General features: G+C 42.6%; 1 protein-coding gene across 3 annotated transcripts in view; it reads right to left on the reverse strand.

The window, feature by feature from the left end:
* Positions 1–830: 830 nt before the first annotated feature.
* The window catches only part of LOC131693408 (possible lysine-specific histone demethylase 1-like), a 303,638-nt gene continuing 284,711 nt past the window's right edge, over positions 831–19,757 (reverse strand). For 2 of the 3 annotated variants that reach the window (XR_009306243.1, XR_009306242.1), the window contains one exon: positions 831–1,564. Coding sequence is in view for 1 of the 3 variants with exons in the window: in XM_058981185.1 (XP_058837168.1) it covers positions 1,137–1,564 (428 nt within the window). In the remaining 2 variants the exon portion in view is untranslated. The remainder of the gene's footprint in view (positions 1,565–19,757) is intronic. The other variant, XM_058981185.1, reaches the window with a different exon arrangement.

Below are 19,757 nucleotides of genomic sequence, written 5' to 3' on the forward strand. Positions count from 1 at the left end.
GTTATGCGATGACACACGGAAACCATTTCATTTTTATATATATAGAGATGAATAAAAAACCCTTAATGATTGACCCACAGCTTTTCTTGAAAAACCCACACATATATGTAATACTATAGAACAACAATTTAAATTCATCATTTTTCTTAACAGCTTCACTAATTTCACATTTTACTAGTTTTGAGATAGAAAGGAATAATTAGATCTGTAGTCATGAGAAAAATGGTTGTAGGGTAATTTAGGAAGAGGTGCCGCACATTTCTTAAAATCACATCTTTAAAATGCATGAAACGTCGAGATTTTATGTTAACTCGATTTTTTTTTATAAAAATCGACTGTTTGGGACTTCTTTCTGATTTCGCTCTTTTTTTCAATTCAATATTATTGTGGCTGTTTTTTCTTTTGCAAAATCTTAGAGCTCGAATAATGATTTCTTTCTTTATGTCACGGGATTTTGCACGAGATTTCCCAACAAACAACGAAAGCTGAACAAGCCATTATTACGAGGGAATAAGCTAAATTGTTCCCGGCCGGATTTCTGTGCGTAGAGTTTAAAAATCCTGTGATGTTTCTCGCGGTTTGGCTTACACCTCAGGGAAACTGTCGATTTTGCTGAGAATCATTTCCCGTTACGGGATTTGAAATGTCGAGCTCCATTTAAAATACACAGTGACCCAAATCCCGTGACTCGTTTTCTGAATTGTAAACTAGCCTTTACGGTGACTGTCGTCACTCAAAATGATTCTTGGAATCGCTCTGACAGGTGACTACTGTCACCTCGGGTGACTATAGTCACCTAAATGACTGCGGTGATCGCTTTTTTCGCTCTTACAACACCAAATTTTGATTTGCTGAAATTTGACCCCAAAATTTGTTTTTCGAAATGTTCGAAATGGCGCTTATCAACAGTGACGATATGTGCAATCTATTTTATAAATATCGCATGAAATAAATAAATTAACTTGTAATTTCAATGAATTTAAATTTATTGTTTCTCCAATTAATTTACGGTAAAGCTCGTTGACGTGTGCCATCGGTTGATTGAATCCAAAGAAAAAACTAATGTGCAAAATGTTTTTTGATCGTCGGCAATAATTTTGAATGTCTCTTAAGCTGAACTGTTAACACTATATGCATTATTTCTTCGGTTCCTCTTTCGGTGCGTCTGGGTACGTGTTCGGGAAACCCAAATAGTAGTCTGCTATCCGACCAGCTTCTCTCAGGCCACTTAGTAAAGCCCCATGTACTGTGGCAGGGTAATTGCGTATCGTATGTTCACCGGCAAAAAACAACCGTGGAATGTCTGCTTTACTGTCGTCCTCATCGTTGTTCCCATTACCACAATGGGAAGACCCATTGATGCCTGCTGTGTTTGTTTCGATACTACATCGGGGTGTCACTGGTGCGGCTAATAGATCGTGATCACTACCTGATGATCCAACCGAAACGAAGCTATATGAACCACGGGCCCAGGGATCTGCCCGCCACCGTGTAACAACTGTTTCTTTCGGTTGAGGGACAGCTGAGTTGCCGAAAATACTTTTCAGTACCGCTATACATCGTCCTAAAACAAAAAAAAAGTTAAAGTATATTCAGGGTTTGGACCATGTGCATTAGTAAGTACGAAAAACCAACACTGATAAAAATCCAAACGTTAATTCTATTTGCTTTAAACCACTTGAAATCCATATGAAGAAGAAATGCTAATGTTATCACGCGCACACATACCTTCTATGTGTCAACTGGAGTTACAAATATTCAATTTGATTGAAAGAAAATTGATCATATTCAGCCGCATTCTTTTTCAATATTCAGTGACGCAGCTGAAGACGTCAAACGAACAAACCGCCCACTCATCCATGCAGATTATTATGCTTCGAACGTACAGTAACGAATCAAACACATCAAAGTAGGCCCTGACGCAATGTAAGCTATGACAAATTGTTGTTATATATGCTTTACCGGCATTCGAAAATATTTGCCTACTAGATAATTAGTGGATAATGAATATTATTGTACGATATATAACTGAATGAATATTATGCATTTTTAAATAAATATTCTTTCTATTCACCACGAGTCGCATCAGGCTCATTTTCAGCCTGTCAAGTGTACAAACTATGTATGCACACTAGAGTGCCCAGAAAAATAATGAATTTTTGAAAACTCAATCGGCCCACTCCTGAGTCGATTCCTAGTCCAACCAGGAGTACTTGCTCCAAATTTGAAGCAAATCGGACAAGTCTAGCTACCGGACCAACGTGCCTGAAGTTTGTATGGGATTTTTCGACAATTTACATGGAGAAAACCCACTAACACGCATTTTCACCGCTAGGTGGCACTATATGCATCGTATTATCACTGTAAGTAAAAATAAGGAAGATAATTTAATTGCCTATAACTTTGTCGAAGACTGCTAGTCAATCCGGCTTTGGTAAAAGAAGTTGTTGAACTTTTAACGATGTGATGTCTGAGTCAGTTTTGCATGGGGCCTAGCAGTGCATGGTTGTGGATCGGTACTAGATTACCACCAACTATACATTTTTGTGAGATAATGGTTAGATTTAGCTGAATGGTATGTTCACAAGAATTGTAGTACATAATACGAGTTACGTTTTGGTTAGAAAATTTTAGTTCCACCTGTAACCGCATAGAGGGCGCCACTAACACTAACTTTGCATAGGAGTGAGATAGAATATCGAGATGATCGGAAGAATTTTTTAAAAATTCTTGCTCTACAACTTTGTAGAAGATACCTAATCTCTATCTCTTTTCATTGAAAAGTTAGTGTTGGCGCCCTGTATGCGGTAAAATGCAGAACTAAAATTTTCTAACCAAAACATGACTTGTATTACTTACTATAAATCTTCCGAACATACTATTGACCTAAACCTAACCATTATTTCACAAAAATGTTTAGTTCGTGCGAATCAAGTGCTGATCAACAATCATGCACTGCTAGGCCCCTTGCAAAACTGACTCAGACATCACTTCGTTAAAAGTTTAATAACTTCTTTTACCAAAGCCGGATTGACTAGCAGTCTTCAACAAATTTGTAGGCAATTAAATTTTCTTTCTTATTTTCACTTACAGTGATAATACGATGCATATAGTGCCACCTAGCGGCGAAAATGCGAGTTAGTGGGTTTTCTACATGTAAATTGTCGAAAAATCCCATACAAACTTCAGGCACGTTGGTCCGGTAGCTAGACTTATCCGATTTGCTTTAAATTTGGAGCAAGTACTCCTGGTGGGACTAGGAATCGACTCAGACATGGGCCGATAGGGGTCATTTTTTTCCTGTCACTCTAATGCACACACATAAGTCCTGTATCAAAGTAAACCATTCAATATTTGATGAAATCATTTTTATCAATTACGACAAGCTTCTAATATACTGTGAAATGATTTTTGTCATGAAAAAAATCATCAAATTTCCATGAACATTTAAAAAAGGGGCCATGCATAAATGACGTAGCATTTTGGGGGGTAGGGAGGGTATACCAAATTTGTGACGAAGTGTGACGAGGGGGAGGATAGGGTCAAAAGTTGTGCGACGTAGCATTAAGTTTAAAACCCATTGTTTACAGACAACAATTTAATGATACTGCATTCCCAAGAGATATAAATTTAAATTCAAGCAAGTTACTTTTGATGCAGTTTTTCATGAGGTAAATTACGATTTGTGGAATTACAAGTTCGCAAAAATACGAAAAGATTTTGTATGTGGATTTACCTTGCTACATTAGATAGCTAATGTTGCTAAGTAGTAGACTTAGTTTGGAAGCTGAGTTAAATTTTCACTTCGGATTCAACCAAACAAAATTTAGTAATTTAGATGAACGTATGCTTTTTAGAATCATTGGCAGCTGCAGGATTGTGAACTGAGAGAACTTCTCTTCATGCACCCCTTGACATATAAAATTCAAAACAAAACTATCAACACTATATTTGTCATGAAACGGGCTTATTTTGCACGCAATTTGCTGTTATAATGAAAATGTTGACAAAAGTCGTCAAACATTTTGGAAAGACATGCATTTAAAATAATTGAAAAACATGTGTAACTTATTTTCATCCCCGGACGCTTTGCATGGGACTAGGGGGAGGGGGTAGGTAAATGCTACGTTATTTACGAGGGGGAGGTTAGAATTTTGTGTCCAAATGCTACGAGGGGGGAGGAAGGGGTCAAAAATCGCCAAAAAAGCTACGTCATTTGTGTAAGGCCCCAAAGGTGATTGCGGGAGAGACGCCGCCCCGGTGTCACAAACTGAAAAGTGGTGAACAAAAGTAATTTTAGCAATCTTTTTTTTTTTTAATTCATTTTGTTTATTTGATAGGCACAAATGCGTTAGCTTGGCGGTGCCAAATACTTATGTTTTTACATTTTGGATATCTTAAAACTAGGAGGTTACAATGTAGAAATATTTTTTTTACAAAGGAAAAAAAAAGTTTACAGCTATCTTAAGACTAGAAATAAGATTCAATATACAAGAGAGGGCCAAAAGATTTTTTTTATGAAAAAATTTAAAACAAGGGATTCACTTTGATATACAAGAGGGGGAGTAATAGTATTTTACGAAATATTTTACGGTTATCTTAAAACTAACAATATAGTTAAGTACACAAAAGGGGGAACAAATATTTATGAGAAACTTCACAGAAATCTTAAAACTAGGGATTCAATTCTATTTACAAGATGGAGGACAAGAGTTTCAATAAAGAGTAAAAATTATAGCTATCTTAAAACTAGGAATACAGAATACTAATTTGAATTTTTTAAGTAAAACTTATGCTTGGTCAAGATATTCAGAGGGTGGCTTATTTCCGCATCAGTGTAGCAGCAGTTGTATCAAGGACAGGGGAGAGACAGGGAAAGAAGAGCAAAACTTGCAACTTTCGCTCGAACGGGAGGGGGAGGGGGATCAGCGAAACAAATTTGCGCCTCAGTCTAGTAAGTCGTCGAGTACCGGATTGGCGGATGGTATTCTTCGGACCCGCGGAGAATCCTTCAAAAGTCATCGGACCTCGAGTCGCTCTCGTTTCCTTCTATGCAGTGGTAAGGGCGACGGCGGTTACATAGTGGCACTCTGGAGCTGATTGGTTCCACAAGGCAGGAGGAAACTCTAAAAACGAGAAATAAAAGAGAGGTGCTAAATTGGGATATTTATCGTTTTTATGAAGGTATAAATAAGGGACATATAGGGGAAATCACGAGTTGCCAGCATATCTCGGACTGGTACATTGGGTGGTCTACCTCGGGCCCGAAGGGATTCCTTTAACTGAGACCTGGCGTCACAATACCCGGCGCACACCCAGACAACGTGTTCGATGTCGTGATAGCCCTCGTCACAAGCGCACAGACTACTCTCCGCAAGCCCAATACGCCGCAAATGCGCATCCATGGTGTAGTTATTGGACATAAGTCGGGACATTACACGAATAAAATCCCGACCCACATCCATCCCCTCGAACCAAGGCTTCGTTGATACCTTTGGGATAATCGAATGTAGCCATCGTCCAAGTTCCCCGTTGCTCCACGAGGTTTGCCAACTGTTGAGCGTCCTCTGACGACAAATACTAAAAAATTCGTTGAAGCAGATTGGTCTTTCGTATATGTCACCATTTAATGCGCCCACCTTTGCTAATGAGTCGGCCTTTTCATTGCCCGGGATAGAACAATGAGAGGGGACCCAAACAAAGGTAATCTGATAAGATTTTTCAGATAACGTACACAAGGACTCCTGTATCATCCCCAGAAAATACGGGAGTTGCTTTTTAGGCTTCACCGCACGAAGAGCCTCGATAGAGCTGAGGCTGTCCGAAACGTTGAAGTAGTGATCTGTGGGCAGAGTGTCGATGATCCCAAGGGTGTACTGAATTGCAGCTAACTCTGCGACGTAAACTGAAGCGGGATCATTGAGCTTGAATGAAGCGGTGATAGTATTGTTGAAGATACCGAAGCCAGTGGACCCATCGAGATTTGATCCGTCAGTGTAAAACATTTTGTCGCAGTCGACTTCTCGGAATTTATTATAAAATATATTGGGGATCACCTGCGGACGTATATGGTCCGGGATTCCACGAATCTCTTCCTTCATGGATGTGTCGAAGAATACAGTAGAATCAGAAGTATCTAGGAAACGGACACGGTTGGGATTGTACGAAGAAGGATTGATGCTCTGTGCCATGTAGTCGGAGTACAAGGACATAAAACGGGTTTGAGAATTAAGCTTGACGAGCCTCTCGAAATTTTGAATTACCAACGGGTTCAGAATGTCGCATCGGATGAGCAATCGATATGAGAGTTCCCAAAATCGATTTTTTAGCGGAAGAACGCCCGCCAGCACTTCGAGACTCATCGTATGGGTCGAGTGCATGCAACCCAAGGCAATGCGCAAGCAACGATACTGGATTCTCTCCAGTTTTATGAAGTGTATGTTCGCAGCGGAGCGGAAACAGAAACACCCGTACTCCATCACCGACAATATCGTTGTTTGGTACAACCTGATCAGGTCTCCTGGGTGAGCACCCCACCATGTTCCAGTTATTGTTCGGAGAAAATTGATCCTTTGTTGGCATTTCTGTTTCAGATACCTAATGTGACATCCCCAGGTACCTTTAGAGTCGAACCAGACCCCGAGATATTTAAATGTGAAAACCTGGTTGATCGTTGCACCCATTAATAAAAGCTGGAGTTGCGCCGGCTCACGCTTCCTAGAAAAAACAACCAACTCAGTTTTCTCCGTGGAGAACTCAATACCCAGCTGAAGAGCCCAAGCAGACAAATTGTCCAAGGTATTTTGTAATGGTCCTTGCAAGTCGGCAGCTTTGGGCCCTGTAACAGAGACCACGCCGTCGTCTGCAAGTTGCCTTAGCGTGCATGAATTGGCAAGACAATCGTCAATGTCATTCACGTAGAAATTGTAGAGCAGGGGACTTAGACATGAGCCCTGGGGAAGACCCATGTAGCTAAATCGCGATGTTGTTAAATCGCCATGCGAAAAGTGCATGTGCTTTTCAGACAACAGGTTTAGCAAAAAGTTATTTAAAATCGGCGAAAGACCATGCTGGTGCAGCTTCTCTGACAGAATGTTGATAGAAACTGAGTCAAAAGCCCCCTTAATATCCAAGAAGACTGATGCCATCTGCTCTTTGTTAGCATAGGCTATTTGGATTTCTGTAGAAAGCAACGCAAGGCAATCGTTCGTCCCTTTGCCTTTGCGGAAGCCAAATTGTGTATCTGACAGTAAGCCATTTGCTTCAACCCAATTGTCGAGGCGAAACAAGATCATTTTCTCGAATAAGTTCCGAATACAGGACAGCATTGCAATCGGCCGATACGAGTTGTGGTCGGAGGCTGGTTTTCCTGGTTTTTGGATGGCGATGACCTTCACTTGCCTCCATTCATAAGGGACAATGTTACCCTCAAGAAACTTGTTAAATAAATTCAACAGGCGCCTTTTTGCAGTGTCAGGCAGATTCTTCAGCAAGTTGAATTTGATTCTGTCTAACCCTGGGGCGTTATTGTTGCACGATAAGAGAGCAAGTGAGAACTCCACCATCGAAAACGGTGTTTCGTTCGCGGTATCGTGAGGAGACGCGGCGCGGCACGTTTTCTGTACCGGGACAGAGTCCGGACAGATCTTCTTGGCGAAAGCGAATATCCAACGGTTTGAATATTCCACGTTCTCGTTGGTACTATTACGGTTACGCATACGTCGAGCCGTACCCCAAAGAGTGCTCATCGCTGTTTCTCTCGTTAACCCGTCGACGAACCGGCGCCAATAACTGCGTTTTTTGGCTTTCATTAGACTCTTCATTCGCCTATCTAACGACGCGTACTGTTGATAGCTAGCGGGTAATCCGTTTTCCCGGAAGGCCTTATATGCAGTGGACTTTTCCGCGTACAGCTCTGAGCACTCTTTATCCCACCACAGGGTGGGAGACCGTCCATGGGTATTCGCGCTGGGTACTGGTTTAGTCTGAGCTTGATTCGCACTGTCGAGAATCAAGCCAGCCAAAAACCTGTACTCTTCCTCCGGAGGAAGTTCTTGAGTGGATTCGATTTTAACGGATATCGCGGTCGCGTAACTCTTCCAATCAATGTTCCGTGTGAGGTCATATGAGACATTGATTGTTTCCGATGGCCTTGAACCGTTAGCAATTGAAATCACGATAGGCAAATGATCGCTACCGTGGGGATCAGAGATCACCTTCCACATGCAATCTAACTGTAGCGATGTCGAGCAAAGCGATAAATCCAACGCGCTTGCGCGTGCTGGTGGTGTAGGAATCCGCGTCATTTCTCCCGTGTTTAAGATGGTCATGTTGAAATTATCGCAAAGATCTTGGATTAATGTTGATCTATTATCATCATGAAGACAGCCCCATACCGTACCGTGCGAGTTAAAGTCTCCCAGAACTAGCCGCGGTGCCGGTAAGGATTCCGTGATATTACAAAGCGTTCGGTGCCCTACCGAGGCTCTAGGAGGAATGTAGATGGAAGCAATGCAAAGGTCTTTACCTTTGATTAAAACTTGACAAGCGACAATTTCAATGCCTGGTGTCGAAGGGAGGTTAATTCGGTTGAAAGAATAGCACTTTTTGATCCCCAAAAGTACTCCTCCATAGGGGTCTTCTCGATCCAGACGAATCATATTAAAGTCGTGGAAGTTGAGATTTATATTGGAAGTTAACCAAGTTTCACATAATGCGAAAGCATCACATTTTAAACTATTTAGTAAAAATTTAAAGGAATCGATTTTCGGGAGGATACTTCTGCTGTTCCACTGTAGAACAGTGATCGAATCGGTGACCTCGTTCGATGACTTAGCCATCGAAGGATACGATCGCTGCAAGGAGGGGCCATTTAGTAGTCAACTGCTTCAAAAATGTTTGCACTATAGGGAGAAAACGTATCAGAAGGCTTTTAAGAGGATCAGTAACATTGAAAGCTTTGAAAATTAAGTCCACTATGTCAGAAAATTTCATTAGTCCGCTATTGGACTGAGTATCTGTTTGAAAAAAGAGGACACTTGGGGTTTTGGATGTACCTGGAAGTGGTGGGTACTCCTTGTTAGAATTAATATTTCCAAGTCCTGGAGCAAATTGCTTCGGCTTTTGTGCATCACTTCCGTTGGATTTATTGGTTGTAGATGGCGCACTCTGAGTGGACGACACCTTGGCACCCTTACGAGGCAATGTAGGGGAGGCTGGATTTCTCCTCTTCCTGGATTCCCCTGGGTTAACCAAAGATGTTCCCTCTCGTCGGTCGTCAGATTCTTGCTCAACGTTAGCCAAACCAGCATAGGGATTTTCGGACAGGACAGATGGCGAAGCATTCTTTAGCATTTCTGCATAAGAACGCCTTGAGCGTTCCTTAAGGGAGCGCTTAATTTTATCCCCGCGCTGCTTGTACGCAGGACATGATTTAAGAGTATGTGAAGGGCCCCCGCAGCAAATACACTTTTCAGTTTCTTTGTCGCAAGAGTCATCCTCATGCTCTCCTTCGCATTTGCCGCATCGTTTCTTATTTCCACAATATGTGGCTGTGTGGCCCAACTGCTTGCAATTGCTGCAGCTCATGACCCGCGGTACAAACAGGCGAACTGGTAGGCGAACCCTGTCAAGGAGGATGTAGTTGGGAAGAGAGGACCCGGCGAATGTCACCCGAAGCGAGCCTGATAGAGAGTAGGTAGTCTTACCTCCCTCGGTGTTTGCGGTATACAATTGTTTGCATTCTAAGATCTTAATCTGTTCAAGAGAGAGGTCCTTAAAGCAGCCAACCCCGTGCTCCAACAGTTCTTCGCATTTCAGGCCCGATTCGGACACTACCCCATCGATTTCACAGGCCACACAAGGCACGTACGCTTTAAATTCCCGCGTAAAGCGCTCACAGCAAGCAATCGCGTTTGCCTGCCCGAGATCATTCACTAGAACACGTATCTTGTTTGCCCGAACACGTGTTATCTGAGTTACGGCCGGGTAATTAGCAGTCAGATCTCGAGAAAGTTTTAATATATTAACCGGTTTCTCTCCGGTCCGAAAATATACCACCCATGGCCCAGAGGAACCTTCTGGGTACTGCTTTATACGGGGAGCAATGCGAGTATTAGGGGGATCAGGGACTTCCATGATTACATCAGATGGTATTTCGCCCTCGGCCATTTAATCACGAGGGCAGAGCGTTATATAAACGGGAATGTGTCTTATTATTTGATTACAAGGTAGAGTAAAAGTAGGGAAAAGGAAAGAAAGCAAACGAGGAAAAAAAATAAAGCAAAACTTATCTGCAAACAACATCGATTGTTCCGCACCAGCGAAAACAATGTACTGGATTTACTGCCGGCACCAGCAGAATGGCAACTAACGAACGAACAAAGGATGACCTTCAATCACTGAAATTTACACACCGAACACCACTGTGAAATATAACGATCCGTTCCGTTCAAAGGTTGGGAGACGTATGTTTTAGCAATCTTTGATGTTTTTGTGATTAGGTGTCTTCAGGTGAGTTTCATGAAGGATGTGCTAGCTGATTTATAGGTATTTATAGGTATATTTATAGGCTAGCATCTTCACTTTTCTTAAGGGGGTTCTACCATTTCTTGAAACATTCTTGTAACAAAATTTTAAAAATATTTTTCTTTCGCAACCTTGTGTAACGGTTAAGTTGGAGTAACTTTATTAAGGGTACTATTTATCTTTATGTTTGTACGAGCGATATAAATGTATGTGTTGGTAGGGGTTCCTTAAAAGCAGCTTTGGCTGTTTCTCCCAACAATGAATTTATATAACTAAGGTTTGTTCTTGGAAGATTCATTTTGCAAAGACTCAATTTGTTGATATTTTCGTTTTTATCCCAATATTAACATCACCTCAAATCAAAGCGTTCACGAAAATTAGTGCCAGAACATTAAAGAATGAACCGAAGTAACTAATACTTAAATACACATTGCCCGTTTAACTATATAGATAAATCGACTCATAATCCTATATGTCACTGTGTTAGGTCCTTTAGTTTTTGTATATACCTTATAAAGAACCTATACCTGACGCAAATGATACATTTTAGCTATGTATCCTCCGCCATCGAGTGCGACATCTCACCCACAGTTTTGGTGCGGTATCTCTCCCAATTATAAGGGAGAGATGCCGCATGAAGACATTTTCCTCTGAAATTATGGACGACCGTTCTCATGGTCAGAATGCCTTCTAAAAGGTCCGAGCTATTCAACCGATACATTTTTTATTTATTAACAGATTAAGGCCGAAGTGGCCTGTGCCGTATACAAAAGATTCCTCCATTCCACTCGGTCCATGGCCGCGCGTCGCCAGCCACGCAGTCTGCGAAGGGTCCGCAAATCGTCTTCCACCTGGTCGATCCATCGTGCTCGCTGCGCGCCACGTCTTCTTGTACCGGTCGGATTGCAATTGAGAACCGTTTTCACCGGGCTATTGTCCGACATTTTGGCTACGTGCCTGGCCCACCGTAGTCGTCCGATTTTCGCGGTATGACAGATGGGCGGCTCCCCCAACAGCTGATGCAACTCATGGTTCATTCGCCGTCTCCATGTGCCGTCTTCCATCTGCACTCCACCGTAGATGGTACGCAGCACTTTCCGTTCGAAGACACCAAGTGCGCGTTGGTCCTCCACGAGCATGGTCCAGGTCTCGTGCCCGTAGAGAACTACCGGTCTAATCAGCGTCTTGTAGATGGTCAACTTCGTACGACGGCGAACTCTGTTCGACCGAAGTGTCTTGCGGAGGCCAAAGTAAGCACGATTTCCTGCCACGATGCGTCTACGAATCTCTCTGCTGGTATCATTGTCGGCATTCACCAGTGAGCCCAAGTACACGAACTCTTCAACCACCTCGATTTCGTCGCCACAGATGCAAACTCGAAGCGGGCGGTTCTCATTCTCTTCTCGTGAACCTCTTCCTATCATGCACTTTGTCTTCGACGTGTTGATGGCAAGTCCGAAGCGCTTGGCTTCTCTTTTCAGTCTGATGTAGGCTTCCTCCATCTTCTCAAAGTTTCGTGCAATAATATCAACGTCATCGGCGAAGCCAAGTAGCTGAACGGACTTTGTGAAAATCGTACCACTCGTGTCCATCCCTGCTCTTCTTATTACACCTTCCAGTGCGATGTTGAATAACAGACACGAGAGACCATCACCTTGCCGTAACCCTCTGCGTGATTCGAAGGGACTCGAGAGCGTCCCTGAGACACGTACTACGCACATCACCCGATCCATCGTCACCTTCACTAATCGCGTCAGTTTGTCCGGGAATCCGTACTCGTGCATAATCTGCCATAGCTGATCTCGATCGATAGTGTCGTATGCGGCTTTGAAGTCGATGAACAAATGATGTGTGGGCACATTGTACTCGCGGCATTTCTGCAGTACTTGACGAAGAGCGAACACCTGGTCCGTGGTAGATTGTTCGCTCATGAAACCCGCCTGGTACTGCCCCATGAGCTCTCTTGCAATTGGTGATAGTCGACGGCATAGTATTTGGGAGAGTACCTTGTAGGCGGCGTTCAGCAGGGTGATTGCTCGGTAATTACAGCAATCCAGCCTGTCGCCCTTTTTGTAGATAGGACACACGACACTTTCCATCCACTCCTCCGGTAAAGTCTCCTTCTCCCAAATCTTGGTAATCACCCAGTGCAGCGCTTTAGCCAGTGGCTCGCCACCGTGTTTTAGTAGCTCGCTTGGTATTTGGTCAACCCCAGCGGCTTTATTATTTTTGAGCCGGCTAATCTCCTCCTGGTTTTCTTGGAGATCCGAAGCCGGTAGTGTAATGTCTTCCGCGCGTGCTCCCAGGTGCGTTACCGTGACATCCTCGTCGTCTGCTGTATCGCCGTTCAGGTGTTCTTCGTAGTGCTGCCGCCACCTCTGGATCACCTCACATTGGTCCGTGAGAAGATTCCCGTTTGTATCTCTGCACATGTCGGTCTGTGGTACGTGGCCCCTGCGCGAGCGGTTCAACTTCTCGTAGAATTTCCGTGTGTCTTTAGCGCGGTACAACTGCTCCATCGTTTCGCGATCTCGATCTTCCTGCTGGCGCTTTTTGGTCCGGAAAACCGAGTTCTGCCTGTTCCGTGCCTGTTTATATCGCGTCTCGTTCGCCCTCGTGCGATGTTGCAGCATTCTCGCCCATGCTGCATTCTTCTCTTCGACTAACTGCTCGCATTTGCCGTCGTACCAGTCGCTTCTTCGGTCCGGGCCCACCGTACCTAGTGCAGTGGCTGCGGTGCTACCTATGGCGGATCGGATATCTCTCCAGCCATCTTCAAGGGCAACTGCGCCTAGCTGCTGTTCCGTTGGTAGTGCCACTTCCAACTGCTGCGCGTATTCTTGAGCCACTCTGCCATCTTGTAGCCGCTCGATGTTTAGCCGCGGCGTTCGGCTTCGACGAGAGCTATGCACTGTCGAAAGTTTTGAGCGCAAGCATACTGCAACCAGGTGGTGGTCCGAATCTATATTCGCATTGCGATAAGTGCGGACGTTTGTGATGTCCGAGAAGAATCTACCGTCGATTAGATCGTGGTCGATTTGATTTTTTGTTACTTGGTCCGGTGATCTCCAGGTGACTTTGTGGATATCTTTGCGAGGGAAGAAGGTGCTTCGGATTACCATTCCACGGGAGGCTGCGAAGTTCACACATCGTTGGCCGTTGTCATTTGATACGGAATGCAGGCTGTTAGGCCCGATCACCGGTCTGTACATTGCCTCCCTTCCTACCTGTGCGTTCATGTCGCCGATGACAATTTTCACGTCTCGCAGAGAGCAACCGTCGTATGTCTGCTCCAGCTGCATGTAGAACGCTTCTTTCTCGTCGTCGGGTCTCCCTTCGTGTGGGCAGTGCACGTTGATGATGCTGTAGTTGAAGAAACGGCCTTTGATCCTCAACTTGCACATCCTTGCGTTGATCGGCTTCCACCCGATCACACGTTGGCGCATCTTGCCCAGCACTATGAAGCCGGTTCCCAGCTCGTTGGTTGTACCACAGCTCTGGTAGAAGGTAGCCGCTCGATGCCCGCTTTTCCACACCTTCTGTCCCGTCCAGCAAAGTTCCTGCAGCGCCACGATATCGAAGTTGCGGGGTTGTAGCTCGTCGTAGATTATCCTGTCACATCCTGCGAAGCGGAGCGATCTGCAGTTCCATGTTCCGAGTTTCCAATCGTGATCCTTTATTCGTCGCCTGGGTCGTTGCCGATGGTTCTGGGTCGTATTCTCTTCTGTATTATTCGTTATGTGGGTTTTTTAAGAGGCGGCTTATAGGGCCTACGCCAACCACCTGTCTCGCCGGTGGGTCATCGTGCCAGGACTGCTTAAGGTCCCACCTGGACACCAGGACAGGTTTACACCTTCCGAAGAAGGGTAACCCCCCTTCCCTGTCAGCATACGACCAAAGTTCCCACCGGGGTTGGTTACCCGATCTTCACTTAGGTTACTCGTATCCCATTCGACGCCACGGGGAGGCCAGGGCTAGGAGTTACTGGGCAGGAAGCTAAGGACCGCAAGTGGGGTCTATTTTATGCCTTCAGGTACAAGAGGCTTACGCACTGCCCAGTCATTCAACCGATACATGATTTACCAAAAAAAAAATCGAACTATTTACGAAAACGAAATTTTAATGTAGCATTGAAAAATTTTCGGCACTCCGTGATGAAACTGGACGCACATTATCATTAATAAAATTTTCGTAAGTTAATAATAAGGATTTTTTTACATCTTCAGTGTTGTAATTCTTCGAAAGACAAAATTACAATACCTCGTTACCGTATAAAAGTTACCCTATATACGAGATAAAGATAGTGCGGCATCTCTCCTGACGCGGCATCTCTCCCGAAATTACCCTAGTTGAAAACGCGAGTCAAGTATTTTGTCCAAACAGTCAAGTTGTACTGATAGTCACCTAATGATTTCGCTATTGGTTTGGTTTGCCTTCGTGTTTTGGTTTTAATTTTAGTTTAGTCAACAATGTGAAACATTCTATCTTTATTACAACAATAAATGTATTAGTCATTTTTAATTGCTGACGGTATGGACCATTTCCAGAAATACTTGCCAGAATATGCTGGCTGACATTCCTATTCATTTTTGTCCCCAATTTTTAGTCACCGTTCTTGAATTTCTATTCTATTTTCTCATAAAATATGTTCAGAAATTCTTAATGTCTACCAGCGGCACAAGTTCAAGTGTTCGCAAGTGAACCGATTTTAACAGCAGCAGCAACCAATTAGGCACGCAACACTAATCCGCGCAATGCCGCCGTCTGTTTTGTGTTAGTCAAAGCCCGTCTCCTTCCCTTCCAAGTTCAATTATCTGTGGAAAACACCATTGCACTTGACAGTTGGTGGATTATGGCTTTTATTTGATATTAATTTGATCAAATGGATTCCGTCTGCTGTGGAGATTCCAAGATTTGATTTATACGGAGAAAAAGAAATATGCCAGAAGCAAAATTCCCCTTATCAATGCCATTTCTCCCCCTGTAAACAGCAAACGCAATTGGGCCAAACCGAAAAACTAATTCTCGCTGCAAATTGTATTTCTCTGTTACATCGATTTCCTCACATTCACCAAAGCATAGGTTGAATGAGGGAACTAATCTGATTTTGGCAGCAATTACGGAAAATTGTTGTAAATGAGTAATTCACTTTTGACCATATCGAAGCAGGAACTATACTCGAGTCACAATTTCGCAGGAAACAATCTCTTATTATGATTATTTTTCCAATAAGGACAGTACAAGTAACAAAGAGTGAAAAGGCGGAATAATACAAATCTTCCTGTGGCCTACAGATTTTAGGGGTGAATAAAATGCATGATAAAAGTACAACAAAACCAAAAGACCCTGACTTGCCGGGTTGCCGGCATGTGTCCCGAGAAGAGGAAACCAAGTTGTAGGTTTTATAGTGTAGGAAGTGTCATAGAAGCCAAAACACCGACGGAGATGTCATTCATTATTAAAATAAATTACGCCTAAGCACATTCATATTAGTAATCTTCCCTTTGTCGCAGCACAGGGAAAAACTTTCCAATAACAGAGAATTATCATTGTTTGAACTTAAATCTCACCCTTCATGGCTGCTTTTTCTGCCAATTGATATTTTCAACTGAGGGAGAATGTTTAGTAAAACATGAAAAAATGGGGGAATGCATGCATTTTTGGGCAAATGGATAAACACGATGCTAAAAGCATGTACTTGTTCTGGACATTGCACTCGGTCTAGCGAATTCAGTCAGGAATTAGTCAGGGAACCTAAATACGAGAGGGAGAAGAGCTCGACGCACAGTTCCAAGTGTCAGTACAACGGGAAGGGACAAATTTCACGAATTATTAGCGAGGGATGATAAATGGTTGCCGTAAGGGAAATGACGCACGCCATTTTCTCCTTATTCGCACAGATGAAAGATAGTTTAGTTTAATGTAACGCCACAAAAATGTTCAAATTTTGGCTCACCAATATTTTTATTAAATATGAAAATATCGTCGAAATGGAGGAAATTAGCGAATCATTAGAGATGCTTGGAAAGTAGAAGCGCTGTAGAGTGCATCGACTGTAACAGTTTCATCTATCATACGTTGCGTTGTGACGATAATTTTGGCGGATTGCACACTGACTTCATCTTTAACTGCTGAATATCTAATAAGAGTTGCTTAGGAAGTGGTAAGTAGGAATTCATATCAATCCGATCCACATAAAAACATAAACAGTATGATAGCCACCATTGCGGCGACCCCAATCTCCATCGTTCACAGGGAAGGATAAAGGATAAGGTAAACGGGAAGTGCTTATGCTTCACCAACTTAACAGAAGGACGATGATTCATCAGATTCTTCCATAGTGGTTTGGAAGGGTATAAGGTCTAGGATTCGCTCCAAGCAAGCGATGCGACCTGTAAAGAATATTTTACTATGCAGTTATTTAGTTAGTCTTCGAGTACATGCTCACTCGAAAAAGAACAGATCTTGTTTACTTTTTGGTTCAGTTTAAAATCTGCACTGCAAAAAAATCATGTAACTTTACGTCTTGCTAGATGCACATAAAAGGAGCGTTCCAATTCACATAAATTTACATTTTATTACATGTAAAAATGTGAGATGTTCAGCTTTTTCTAGGTCATTCAGTCTTAGTTTTACATCAAAACAATATTCAATTTTACATATCATAGCATGTAAAATCCTATTACCGTACAGAAAAATACGTCGCTGCGTTGTTTACATCCAATGTACTTTTCATTTTTTCTAAGAGTGTGGGTAGCCGGCTACCGAGAGTATCCTACGTTCTCTAAACAAAGGCAATTTGAACTCCACACAGCCAACCGTGGGAGTACTGCCTAGAAAAGCTAATCTTCTCCGCGTAATTGGTCGGATCATTGTTTATGGTAACCGTATTTAAACAGATTTCGGTATTTATTCTCTACGATATTTTTATTGGGTTGAAAACCACCGATGATTACACGTAATACAGACAAATAGTTATGATAGCGCAAAATGTTATAAATCAACGAACATTTTTTGTATTCATCGTAGGGGCCGTACACAAATAACGTAGCTATTTTTCGGCGATTTTTGACCCCTCCCTTCCCCCTCGTAGCATTTGGTCACAGAATTCTGACTTCCCCCTCGTAAATAACGTAGCATTTACCTACCCCTTCCCCCTCGTCCCATGCAAAGCGGCCGGGGGATGAAAACAAAATTAAAATGTTTTTCAATTATTTTAAATACATGTCCTTTCAAAATGTTTGACGACTTTTATCAACATTTTCATTATAACAGCAAATTGCGTGTAAAATAGGCCCAATTTATCACAAATATAGTGTAAGTGTTGATAGTTTTGCTTTGAATTTTATATGTCAAAAGGGAGCATGAAGAGAAGTTCTCTCAGTTCACAATCCTGCAGCTGTCAATGATTCTAAGAAGCATACGTTCATCTGAATTACTAAATTTGGTTTGGTTGAATCCAAAGTGAAAATTTAATTCAGCTTCCAAACTAAGTCTACTAATTAGCAACATTTGCTAACAAATGTAGCAAATCTTTTCGTATTTTTGCAAACTTGTAATTCCGCGAAACGTAAAATTGAACTCATGAAAAACCGCATCAAAAGTAGCTTGTTTGAATTTAAATTTATTTCTCTTGTGAATGGAGGATCATTAAATTGTTTTCTCTAAACAATGGGTTTTAAACTACGTCGAATGCTACGTCGCACAACTTCTGACCCTACCCTCCTCCTCGTCACACTTCGTCACAAATTTGGTATACCTTCCCTACCACGCAAAATTCTACGTCATTTATGCATAGCCCCATATCGGATTGTTGGTAAAATACGCGTATACGAGCGATAATAACGACTATAAAAACTCTAGTAAGAGAATTGCGGAGAGCAAAACAGCATTTTTGGCAACATATGCCCTAGCATTGTATGGCAACACGTCCAATGTTATAAGGATAGGCAATGTGCGATTGGATTCGTTTTTTGACAGCTAAACGCGAATCCAATCGATCCAAAATGGAGTCTCCGCAATTCTCTTTCTCGAGTTTTTCTAATAACGACCATCGAAGGAACTACAAGGTGTTGTAAACCTGATGCAGCAGCTTGTTAGTAATAACAGAACGTCCGCACCCTCTCATTCTGCTACTATCGGTAGAAGGCTGATAGCACCCAGTCATCGCCGGTCTAAGGACCTAAAGTCTATTTTATATTTTGTTTATTTATATATAGGTCTTCGACTATTAATGTTGCACATACGGCGGTAAACGAACTGGGTCGGTTCAAGGTAAAAGGCGAACAGCACGACGAAGTTGCGGTGTACGTTGGCTGACGACATTTTATAGTTAAACATGTTCGGCGATAGGATCCGAGTGAATGTAATCACGCTGCATTTTTCTATATTCACCTCCATTCCGTTGATGGTGCACCAACTTAACAAAGCGTCAATGTCTAGCTGAATTAATTTACAATCCTCCAAAGATTTTATAAGTCGGTAGAATTTCAAATCATCGATTTCAAACATAGATTTCGGAGATTTCAAAACCAAAACCAAGATCATTTATAAACAAAATGAAGAACAATGGTCCAAGATGACTGCCTTGTGGCACACCAGAACAGATATCAAAAGGCGTAGAAAGTGTATCGCCTAATCGAACAAAAGCGCTTCGTCCTGCGAGATAAGAAGCAATCCAATCTGTTAACCAGTCCGGAAATCCAATGCGTTTAAGCTTCTCGAGTCGACAGCAAGGCGATGCGGAACACGGTCGAAGGCCTTTGACAAGTCAACATAAAGGGAATCAACTTGTTGTCGCTTGTCAAGTTTGTCGATGATGGTGGATACATACACCATAAGGTTTGTGATTGTAGATCGTTTACTGACGAAGCCATGTTGTTCCTCAACGATGATATGACGCACGGACTGATAAACAATGTCGTATATTAATCGTTAAAATACCTTCGGGAGGCAGCTGAGAATCGATATCACCCGATAGTTATCCACATCATGAACACTACCACTTTTGTGCACAGGTGTGATAGCAGCAGATTTCCAGTAACTAGGAAAAACAGCGTCAGTCAACGATCGATTGAAAATAACGGACACTGGCAATGCGAGAGAGTTCGCACAGTTTTGGAAGAACGATGATGGTAAATTATCTGGTCCCGCTCCCTTGGACGCATCTAAAGACTGCAAATTTCATCAAAAGACTTGGACTCGCGTGAAGGCATGAGATAGGAAACTTG

Source organism: Topomyia yanbarensis, chromosome 3 (assembly GCF_030247195.1).
Source record: "Topomyia yanbarensis strain Yona2022 chromosome 3, ASM3024719v1, whole genome shotgun sequence".
NCBI lineage: Eukaryota > Metazoa > Arthropoda > Insecta > Diptera > Culicidae > Topomyia > Topomyia yanbarensis.